The sequence below is a fragment of the Mastigoproctus giganteus genome, chromosome 10 (genome assembly GCF_048544385.1).
Source record: "Mastigoproctus giganteus isolate SK-2022 chromosome 10, ASM4854438v1, whole genome shotgun sequence".
NCBI classification, from domain to species: Eukaryota; Metazoa; Arthropoda; class Arachnida; order Uropygi; family Thelyphonidae; genus Mastigoproctus; species Mastigoproctus giganteus.
Window position 1 is genome coordinate 133,005,046 of NC_143584.1, and position 12,647 is coordinate 133,017,692.

General features: G+C 38.1%; 1 protein-coding gene across 6 annotated transcripts in view; it reads right to left on the bottom strand.

Annotated features, from left to right (window-relative positions):
* Positions 1–12,647, bottom strand: part of LOC150079291 (intermembrane lipid transfer protein VPS13D-like) — a 1,618,665-nt gene that overhangs the window by 1,400,709 nt on the left and 205,309 nt on the right. For all 6 annotated transcript variants that reach the window (XM_090383928.1, XM_090383929.1, XM_090383926.1 and 3 more), the window contains one exon: positions 4,125–4,220. In XM_090383928.1, coding sequence (XP_090240054.1) covers positions 4,125–4,220 — 96 coding nt within the window. The remainder of the gene's footprint in view (positions 1–4,124; positions 4,221–12,647) is intronic.

A 12,647-nucleotide genomic window follows, 5' to 3' on the forward strand; every position in this document is an offset into this window, starting at 1 on the left:
GACACTCTATAAGCAATATGACGGGAAGAACATCTTTCCTCACGTACAGCAACAATAGCAGTCTTTCTTTGTGGCGTCAACTGCACGTAACTTGCCATCCTGACACAAGCAAGGAATGACTGCAACTCTTGCAGAGCATGCTGATATAACTGAGAGTAACAGCTGATGCAATATTACGTCATCACCTACGCATATCAATTTTATCTGATGCAATCAGTAAGAAATATTGCCATATACTTACGTTATTCAGACAATTACAATTTTCAGGGGTGATGCACTTTCTTTGAATACCAGCTTACTTGGTGGCAGTCATGGAGTACCTGGATGTTGCAGGTGCATGTACCACAAACAGGATGTGAAAGTAAGGAAAATGTTATGTTTGAGAAAAAGATGAAGAGATATTTAAAGGAAGAAAATCATATTGTTATAGGGGGTTAATGCACAAGTTGACATAGACAGAGAGGATATGAAAAAGTTTTGGGCAAGTTTGGAAAGGGGAGAAGAAATGATGAGTTTGAAAGAATGATAGGCCTATGCAAGGGGAATGGATGGCATTAGAAACAGGATAGACTCAATTGTATGAGGTATGACTGAGATAGGAAGAAAATAAATATCTTCAAAAAGGCCTCTGAGGTTGGGAGAGTACATATCCAAAATTTAAAACAAATACACCAACCGTTTAACTATAATGGTTTAATACTGAAAATAAAATGTACCAAACGATACTACACTGAAAAATAATATGTGCAAAAAACTGATTTACAAAATAAAATATACGATAAAAATTTTAAAATATAAAATATTTAAAATACAATAAAATTAAAAGCGATAAAACATTGACTGAAACTTTCAGCGGCTTCCACCTCCTTTCTCAACAACAATGATGTTTAAGCAACACATCCTTAAGTAACAGGCTCACAGCACACGTGGCTGACCAGGCGCATGCTCAATATTTCTTCCATGTGATCCGGAACCGGAAGCAGCTCGGGAGCGTGGAAATATAAAACACTCGTCTTTTGCCAGGACCACAGCTTCCAGCAGGGGGTAAAATCGAACACCCGTCCCTATTCATACTATTGTTCTCAGACGAGCCTATCCACAAATTCTCCAGCCACTTACGGTCCCAGAACCTGTGCGCCCGGTCAAGGATGACAGCATTCACAGGGGAGACCTGATGATGTTTCTCCCAATAATGCTCAGCAATGGCGGACTTATTGAACTCTGCGGTCTGTATAGCTCGCATGTGCTCCCCCAGACGGTCTTTTAGTCGCCATCTGATCTCATATCGCATTTGATCTCATATACGATTATAGGTCAGCACAGACTGCGCAGCATAAAAACAGTGTGGCCAGGGCACTTTTGGGTAGGGTTAGGACACATTGTAGTACCTCTGAGGAGAGAGAGAGAGAAATTGGGCAAGTTAGGGCAGATCTTATGAAATGCGGTTACCCCCAGAGGGTCATTGATAAATATAATAGAGGCGTGGAGCCTAATCATGGAACACCGTCCGTTCCAGTCGCCAGAGTTTATATTCCCTACTATCCGGGCTTGTCAGATCGAATTTCAAGAATGCTACGTGACTTTCAGGCACGCTGTGTGCAACTTCCGGGCCAGAGGTTGCATGCAGTGTTGTCACAGGTCACAGACCCCATTCCTGTGGATTCCAGTAGTGGGGTCATATATGAGATCAAATACCCGGATTGTGGGGAATGTTATGTGGGGGAGACAGGATGGCAACTAAAAGACCGTCTGGGGGAACACATGCGAGCTATACAGACCGCAGAGTTCAATAAGTCCGCCATTGCTGAGCATTATTGGGAGAATCATCATCAGGTCTCCCCTGTGAATGCTGTCATCCTTGACCGGGCACACAGGTTCTGGGACCGTAAGTGGCTGGAGAGTTTGTGGATAGGCTCGTCTGAGAACAATAGTATGAATAGGGACAGGGGTGTTCGATTTCACCTCCTGTTGGAAGCCGTGGTCCTGGCCAAAGACGAGCGTTTTATATTTCCACGCTCCTGAGCCGCTTCCGGTTCTGGATCACATGGAAGAAATATTGAGCATGCGCCTGGTCAGCCACGTGTGCTGTGAGCCTGTTACTTAAGGATGTGTTGCTTAAACATCATTGTTGTTGAGAAAGGAGGCGGAAGCCCCCGAAAGCTTCAGTCAATGTTTTATCGCTTTTAATTTTATTGTATTTTAAATATTTTATATTTTAAAATTTTTATCATATATTTTATTTTGTAAATCAGTTTTTTGCACATATTATTTTTCAGTGTAGTATCGTTTGGTACATTTTATTTTCAGTATTAAACCATTATAGTTAAACGGTTGGTGTATTTGTTTTAAATTTTGGATAGAAATAAATAATTGACTATATATTGATTAGTAACAACCTATGGCTGACAGTGAAGGATATTAAGGTAGTAACAGGAGTAGCTATGGACAGTGAATAAACTATTTATAGGAGTACTAACATCAGTAAAAGAAAACAAGAGAGGAAGATAAAGATATGGAGGCTGAAAAATGAGGATACAGGAAAAATGTACAGAGAAATAGAGAAACTGAGAACTTCCCATTCCTCCTGTACTCCTTGTACAGGAGGAATGGGAAGGATTTAAAAATGCTTTGGTTGCAACTGCAGAGGAAGTGTGTGGGAGGACAAGCAGTATGAGGCAACCAAAACAGACAACAATAGTGGGAATGAGAGAAAAAAAGAGGCAACTTTAAGGAAGAATATGACCTTTAGAAAGAGATGTAAAAACCCAATGAATGATTCAGAGAGAGAAAATAAAAGAGCGAGATGATTCAGAGAGAGAGAGAAAAAGAAGGATGCAAAGAGAATAGTTAGAGGAGAAGTGGTTGGAGAGGTGGTCACATGCTCTTCGGGATGTTAATAATGAGAAAAAGATGTTATATGGATTAGTGAAGAATGGGAGGAGGAATAGAGAGGAACAATATCACCTGAGAAGGGAAGAATAATTACTGATCAGAAAGACTATTTTAGGAGGCTAGAGAACATCAGGGAAAAATGAAATACAATGGAATAAGATGTAGGGGAAAGAGAGGACAGAGAAAGGGATATCAAGAAGATATTTCGAGATAAAGGAGACAGAAAAAATTGAGAATTGGAACAGAAATATTGAAAGTGATGACATTTGCAGATTACTTGTTAATTTACAGGAAAGAGAGAGGTGGTGGTACAGGAGCAGGTTGAATGGAGAAAGCAAAGAGATACATTTCAGAGTTTAGTGATGCTAAGAATAATGCAATGAGAGAGAGAGACGAGATAATTGACAACTTTACTGAGTGAAAGTGGTGGATAGTTTCAGATATTTAGGGGGCATAGTGGAAAAAGAAGGGAGATTGGTAAGATATACGTAGAAGAGCAACAAAGAAAGAATGTTTTATAACTGTAAATGATCTACTTTGGAAAAAGGAGGTAAGAATATTATCAGAATGTAAGCAACAGAAATGAAGTTTGAGAGGTTTGCAAGGAAAGATCACGAGAAACAGAATAAGAAATGTGGCCATTCGAGAGAAAGCAGGAGAAAAACAATTACAAGAAAAGATTAAGAGAAAAACAGGCTAAGATGGTTTGGACAAGTTAAGTGAATGGTAGATCACAGACTGCTATGTCTATGTCTTGGTAAGTCAAAAATGAAAATGGAGAATAAAAGACCAAGAGGAAGGCCAAGAAGATGATGAAAAGAAGGGATGAAGAGCAATGTGGAGAGAAGAGGCATTACCTGGGAGGAGCTGGAGAGAGAGAGACAGAGAAATGATGGGAAGACAGAACTAAATGGAGTTGACTGGTTTCCTTACTGACCTACCAAGAAGCCGGAATAACAATGGATAAGTAAATAAAATAACTTACACTCCTTATATTAATTTTTCACATTTATAACTGAATTGTTATCTAAGTTTACTATCTGGATATTTCTGCTTAAATATAAGATAAATAAATAAAATAGAGATGATCACCCTATTCCAAGTTTTTAACTAGTATGTTACAGACACAACAGGAAATTTATCAAACAGAATGTGGTTTTTAATTCATCCCAACTGAATACATGGCTATTTTTAAAGTAATTTCGAAAAATATATTCCTTAAAACCTATCACCTTGGTAATTTCTTTTTTAATTTTCTCCATCACAAGTTCTCGCAAGATAGAAAGTTCTTCAAAATTTAGCTCATTCTCCAAAGATTCTTTCTGTGCCTAAACGTAAAAGAAAATTAAACATTTTATATTATAAATTTCAGCTTAACACCATTTAACTAAATCTTAGCAAAGAGGTTTAAAAACTTCTTTGGAAACTTATACTAATTAATATCTTTGTACTGAGTTACTGTTCTTTTCTCCCTTAATTTTATAATTAAAATATTTTTGCATAAATACATAACTACAGGGGGAAAAAAATTTAGATCCTAATTCACAAAACATACAGTGTGAAAGTCCTATCTCAATAAATATAACTATTCTGGCATAAACGAATTCTTGTCTTTTACATAACTCCCATTTATATGGGAGTTATGTAAAAGACAAGAATAATGCCTTATCAGGTCTCTTGCATCAACAACTACTACTTCCAACAAAAAAAAGGAAGACAGTATAAGTAAATTTTAATTCAGTATACATAAAAATTTTATATATATTTAGGAATAATGGAAAATATCAATAACTTGGTTTTAACTCTGACTTATAAGTGATTATCGCTATTAAGAAAAGAGATTAAGAAAAGATTTAAAATTATAAATAGGTAATGCTACTTTTGCCTTTGCAAAATAATTAAAAGTAGGACTTGCTTATCCTCTCATGAGTTTTTGTGGGCAGCAGAAGTTAAATTAAGTAGTTACTGTAACAGTCTTGATACTCAAGCTTTTCCTCAACCATGAGATGCCACAATACAGTATTACAATACTTTCAAGCAAACATATTGCCAACAGATTAATCTTCTATTTTTTTAACCCACTACAGTTTGATGTTGCAATCACTATAACATCATAAAATTGCACTTCTAGTCTAATACCGTGGTAGCCATGCCCATCTGTGTATCCGATTACAGAATAAAATAAAATTTATTCTGTAAATTTATTTCAATTACACAATAAAATAAAATTTAGTGCAATAATTACACTACCATCTATTTCCATTTCACCAAAACAATCTGAAAAGCTAAATCAATGTTAACTGATGTTTATATTCAATTCTTATATGCTGAGCCACATTATTTGTAGTCTTTTTTTTTTTTCAGTCAGAAGCCATGTGACACCAAATGTCAGCTTTTCCAATTATGAAATTTGTTTTTCTGCTGTACTGGCTTCCTGTTGTACCATTTGTACTTCATATAAACAGTTATTGAACTGTAGCAATTCTGAATTCTGATGGGATTCTTCCGTTTGCTCAGATTATGAACCTGAAGGGGCATAAATTCAAATTGAGGCAAGACAGTTGTAGAATAGATGTGCAGAAATTTGCCTTTAGCCAGCAGGTGGTTAATTGCTGGAACAGACTTCCATCAGTCATTGTGGAAGTTGACAGCTTAAACAAATTCAAGGAGGAAGTGGACAAACGTTTAGAGATAGATTGGATATGTGAATTCCCCCCCCCCCTTTGGCTGATGCTACATAAGCTCATACACTTCCTTTCTTGCATCACATGCCTCTACTACTACTACTACTACTAATATACCACCCTGTGTATTTGGTAACAATATTTGCTGTACTTGCTGTGTCTTAACTATCACTGCAGTCTTGTCTGGATGATCCTGCAATGCTTCTTTAACCAATGACCCCATTATTTTCCCTGGAACACAAGTTAAACTAACAGGTCTATAATTTACGTCACCTTTTGAACCCTCTTTGTGAATTGATGATACACTTGCACACCTCCAGTCCATGGGGATTTCCTCTGAGTCCAAGGAAGCTCTCATAATTATGGCTAAGGGTTTCTTACTACCTTTGCTGCCTCCTTTAATATAACTGGATAGATTCTGTCCACCCCAGGTGCCTTCCCTTATGTTTAACTTCAACAATTTCTCCTTCACCTTGCTCTCAGTTATTACAAAATCACTTAGCTCCCTGTTAGAGTTTGATAAACTTCTGGCATTCCCCTCCTAGAATGACTACTCATGTAAATGTAGATGAAAAATACCCATTCAGTTTATCAGCTACCTGAGCATGATCATTAATAATCAACCCATCTAAGTTAAGTGGGCCAATCTGATTCATCTCTTTCCTTCTAGAGTTCACATAAGTAAAGAACTCTTTACTGTTTTTCTTTGCATCCTTTGCCAAAGATTTCTCATAATCTGACTTCACCTTGAACCTCCTTTGTGACTTGATTACATACTAGCTTATATCTGCTGTAGGCTTCTGTGTTGCCTGAAATTTATATCCATCCCATACATTTTTCTTCTCTGCCACGAGCCTCATTAATTCATGACATCCATTTAGGCCTAAACCTTGAACAGTATTTCTTAGTTGGAATGAAAAGCCTAGTAGCCTCCAAGAATAAGTCCCTGAAGGCTTCCCATTTCGAATTCAACATTGGTAACATCATCAGTTGATCTCACTGTAGAGAATTTAAAAACTGTCTGAGACCCCTGTAGTCACCTTTATGAAAGCAAAAACCCTTCTCTTTACCCTTGATGATAGTTACATCTTTAAGTAAATCCCAGATCAGTACATTGTGATCACTGTCATCCTGTGGTTCTTTTAACTGCAAATTCTTAAGCATGAATAATCACTGCTGATTATCAGATCAAGAGTATTACTCCCTCTGGTTGCCTCTCAAACATGTTGCTGTAGAAAACAGTCATCCAATAAATCCACAAAAGCCTTGCTAGTGTGCAAGTGACCAATCCACAAGTTCCAGTCAATATCTGTAAAGTTAAAATCCCCCATTATAAGACATTCTGATTTACTGGCCCACTATTTCTCTGCACAACTACTCATTATACTCATCAGATTCATTAGGCCTATAACACACACCTACTATCATTTTCCCTTTCCCAGTGCTTATGTCACACCAAACTGACTCAACATTGCATTGTCCACCAATGTCGATTGGATGCACTTCCTTAGATTTTGTGTTTCTTGACTAACGGCAAGTCAAGCATGATCAAAATGATCAAGCATGTTCTTGACTAACCCCTCCCTCCCTTCCTATCCTTTCTGTACACATTGTACTCCACAAATTCCAATTGTGCACTGCTTATGTCTGTGTGACACCATGTCTCTGTTATCACAATATCCACCTTTGATGTCCTAATGAGCACTTCAAACTCATCAAATGTATTAACTATACTCCTAGCATTGGTGTACATGCACCTGTTTCTACTCTTAGTTACCTTAACACAGTCCATGTATTTACTTATTCTACTGACTCCCGGCAGTCCTGGAAATCTCAAGCATCTTGCCTTCCAGGCTGTAGCTCATGCTAATAGAAGCAGTGCAAGAATCACTTTTGTCTCTGCCTGTGGCCACTGTTAACCTTTTAGTCTACGTATCCCCCCCAAGCTAGCAGTTTTCCAACCCACCTAACATTGCCTCGATAGCATTTGAGAAGATCAGGGTAAACTATATGTAAACCATATTAAACCTTGTGCATCGTGCACAGTGGCATTTCCAGGATGGTTGAATGAAAAATTTCAAATGAATTCTATTTGTAGTGCCAATGATATTGAAGAAACAAAAAGGCAATTTTCAAGAAACAGGGACTTTAAATGAAATTATGTCATCTCGAAGATGAACAAACAGACCAACAATGGCAAGGAATATACGTACCAACTCAAGACAGTCATCATCATCATCATTTGATTGCTGAAGTAGAACTAAATGAGATAATTAGACTTAAATTCTTCTAAGAGTATAGCTGGACTTTTCATCCAGATTAGAGGGATGGAACATATTCACACAATCATATCTGTATATCACAGCCACCAAATAATTTAATATATAGTATCTCTATGACAAAGTTCTCAGATGGTAAAACTTTCTCATTCATTCCACAAATATACATGGTGTTATTTTCAATCTCAATGATGTTCATTTTAGCCTAAATCCTCCAAGCCACACCTTTTTCTGCTAATTCTGGATTATCAGTTGCTTTATCCACTACTCCGCTCAACTTCCCTAATTATTCTCTGTATGATTCATTTTGCTTCAAAGGTGATACTTGTTCACTATGATTCAAGTGAACAAGTCTAACAAGTCTCTGACAAGGAATTCAATCTGATATTCCTTGTCAGAGACTTCCTAATTTCGAATCTCCTCATTCTGATCTCTTCTGACTTAAATCTCCATCCTGGTCTGTCAAATTTATCTATTGCCTCTAGCCTTCTCCCAACTTCACTAATTACTCTGAACTCTGACTTTCTTTCTTTGAATCTCAACTTTCTCCAAGCTGAATTTCCTAAAAATGAGGCAATTTTCCTTTTTGATTTTAATGTTCACAACTCCATCAAGCTTCGGATTTCTAGTTGCATGGACCAAGCTGTAGGAGATGCCAAGGCTTTCAAGAATTACTAACAACCTCAACTCAGCTTGTTCATTTACCTTCCAGAATACCAAACACTCCTAACCACAAAGGCAATAATCTTGATATTTTTCTCACAAACAACCCTTCAAAGTATGTGGTTGACGTTAGTGGTCCTTTAGGCACCTCAGATCACAACTTGTGAATGGTCACTTAACCAATGGACAACTCTCCCTCTCACACACACACACACACACACACACACACACACACACACACACACACACACACACACACACACACACACACACACACACACACACACACACACACACACACACGGCCTTATGCTGTTTGGCATTAAAAGAATACTGTTTTAAATCTCCTGATCCCAATGTTTGCTCAGATCATGTCAATGAAATTATTCTCATAGAATGAAATCCATTATTCCACTTTCCAACTTATAATCCTTTATCTAAACCTTTGTTTCCCAATAAATGTGCTAAATATTAGAAAGAAGTTCTCAAGCATCAGGATTAGACATAAGGAAATATTGCTGCTTCTGACTTCAAGCGGTTTATTAAATTAAACAATGATACAAAATTAGAAACTGAAAATATAAATAAATATATACAAGATTTTAAAATCAATTCTTGTATATATAAATTAAAATTATTCTAAAATAAAATAAAACAAGATTATATACAATTGGATTATAAAACAAGATTATACACAATTAAAATATAAAACAAGATTACATACAATTGAAATATAAAACAAGATTATATACAATTGAAATATAAAATAAGACAACCAAATAAAATTGCTAAAATATACATGCTTTATATAAAATAAAATGAGAAGCTTTCAAAGGCAAGAGGCCTCTTCTTCAGCTTGATACGATCAACAACAGTCAAATTATAAGAGGAAACCTCATACCTGTACTTGTACTTGGGAGTCTAAAGTGCTAATGGAACTGATATTCGGGTGACACTCAAGTCAAGTGGACCCAATTTCGGCGAAGTCAGGATGATCTGTGTCAGCCAAATTCCTCTGCTTGCACCTTCACGATGGTAGGACTATAGTAATCCTGGGTATAACCTCTATGCACAAGCACACGGTGGGTGACCAACCAGGTGTGAACCAACGTAAGCAGGAGTCAAGGTGTGGTGCCCACACCACATGGAGGAATGCCAACCCTCTGTGTTACCAGGCAGTACTAGGTGGTTATATTTCGAGGGTACAGCTCTAAAATGGTGTTGCAGGCTGACCGCTAGTTAGTACACCAGACCAAACCTATTGGTAACTCTCTAGGAGACTTCCAGATTAGCTAGTGTATAATCTTGCTACCACTACTCTGCCAGATAAGTGACTGCAGGGAGCCCACTGTTGAGGGGGACGGTTGTGGGGCACTGTTGAGGCCAAGTTATGTCAAGGATCTGGGTATGTTCTTATGTGTATGCCATATCCAAAAATTTAGAGTAAGCTTATCTGCGAAAAGATCCAAACCTCCCAAATACTTCCTAATTCATTTCACAAATATACGTGGTCTGAATTCTAATCTCAACGATGTACATTTGCACTTGCAGTCTGCCAAACCTCATGTACTTTTTCTGACTGAATTTCAGTTATCAGTTGATTCAACTACTGCACACCTGAGTTGTCCAAATTATTTGCTGTATGACTCCTTTCGCCTCAAAGGTGGTACTTGTGCATATGTCCGTTCCGATATTCCCTGTCAGAGAATTGGTAATTTGGAATCTCCTCTCTTCGATCTTCTCTTTCTTGAAATCTCTCTACCTCATTGTGTCAAATTTATCTGCTGTCTCTACCATTCTCCCAACTCCACTAATCACACGGAGCTCTTTGACTTGCTCTCTTTACAACTGGACTTTTTCCAGTCCAACTTTCCTAACAGTGAGGTAATTTTCCTTGGTGATTTTAATGTTCACAACTCCAGCTGGCTTCCATTTTCTAGTCACACCGACCCAGCTGGTCGAGATGCTGAGGCTTTTGCAATTTCTAATGACCTTGCACAGATTGTTCATTTACCTACAAGAATACAGCCAACATGCTTGATCATTTTCTCACAAACAACCCTTTTAAGTACTCAGTCGAAGTGAGAGGTTCTTCAGGCAACTCAGATCACCAAATTTGATATGTTCATGGCTACTCCCAACATCGTACTGTTTGGCATTACAAGAATGCAAAATGGGATGACCTGCAAGATTTCTTTTCTTCTTTTCCTTGGTCGGACTACTGTTTCAAAACTTCTGATGTCAATGTTTGCTCAGATTGTGTCAGTGAAATTATTCTTGCAGGAATGGAATCCTTTATCCCACACTTCACTTTAAAATCTCGTCCTTTATCTAACCTTGGTTTTTCAATAAATATGCTAAGCCTGTTCAAGAGAAGAATGTCGCATATCATAATTGGCTTGTTTACAATTCTTCAGTTTCATTTTCTGCCTACACCAAAAGCTCGCAACAATTGCAAAGCAGTTATTAATCAGTCCAAACTAGAGTTTGAACAGGCTAAGAATAGAAATCTTGCTTCTTGTCCTAATGGTAGCCGAGCATTCTGGTCTCTTGCCAGAGCTATTGGCCACAACTTCTGCCCATCTCTGCTCGCACGTCTGTCAAAACCAGATGGTTCTGTTGTCACTTCAGCCAAGGATAAAGCTGACCTTCTAGCATCCCATTTTTCTTCCAACTCATGTAATAATGATCATGGTAAAACACCTCCCACCATTCCCAACACGCTGCATTCAATGCTTCCTGTGGTCTTCCGTCAAAAGGATGTCAGAACGATTTTGACGAATCTTGATGCTAAGAAAGCTCCAGGTCCCAATGGTATTTCTTCACTTGTTCTCAAAACCTGTGCTCCTGAACTTAGTCCTGTTCTTTGCCGCTTTTTTCACTTTCCTATTCCAAATGTGTTTTTCCTTCTGGCTTGGAAATTTGCTCATATCCAGCCAGTTCCTAAAAAAGGTGACAAATCCCTCCCATCCAATTATCGTCCCGTTGCAATTACTTCTACTCTTTCTAAAGTAATTGAGAAATCAATTAACCGCCAACTCTTAAACTACCTAGAAACCTTCTGTCTGATCAACGATCGCCACTAAGGATTCTGTCAGTGTCAATCCTCTGGTGATATTCTGGCTTATGTTACCCATTTATGGACTAATTCAGTGGAAAAGTTCGGTGAAACACAAGCAGTTGCACTTGACATCTCAAAGGCTTTCGATCGTGTTTGGCATAAAGGTCTTCTAAACAAGCCTCCATCTTATGGTTTGCCAACTGTTTTTTGTAATTGGTTATCCAGTTTTCTCTCTGATCGCTCACTGGGGGTGATGGTAGATGGCTCTCTGCCTTCTAAGTTCTCCACTAATGCTGGTGTCCCCCAAGGTTCAGTTCTTTCCACCCTTTTCCTTTTGTATATTAATGACCTTCTTCTATTGACTGGAAATCCTATCCATGGTTTTGCCGATGATAGCACATTGCATTCCACTTTCCATTTTGAGAAACCCTGCCCTGCTCAATCAGCTTCAACTTCTCGAAAATCTGCTACCAATTCCTTAAGTGCCGATCTCAAGATAATTCTCCGGTGGGGCAAAGACAACTTAGTTGATTTCAATTCTTCTAAAACTCAGTCTTGTTTTATATCTCGCAAAAATTATTCATCTGCTCCTATGCTTATCTTTGATGACACTCCGATTTCTAGGCAAAATGATAAATCTCTTTTGGGGATTACCCTGACTTCTAATCTCTCTTGGCACAAGCACATTACAAATATTGCTTCCTCTACATCTAAAAACTTGATTTTCTCTTTCACTCTCAGTGTTACTTTTCTTCCAAACAGCTGTTCACTCTGTACAAATCGCAAATCCGCTCTACCATGGAATATTGTTCCCACATCTGGGGTGGTACCCCCAAAACCTCTCTCAGGCTTCTTGATTCCGTTCAGAAGAGGGCAGTTAGGTTAATTAATGATTCATCTCTAACAGAGTCTCTCCACTCGCTTTCTCATAGACGCACTGTTTCTGCTGCATGCCTCTTCTACAGATACTTCCATGGGCACTGTTCTTCTGAATTGGCTTCTATAATTCCCGCTCTCTCTTTCAAAACAGTCCGAACACGTGCCGCCACCAGACAACATCCATTTACT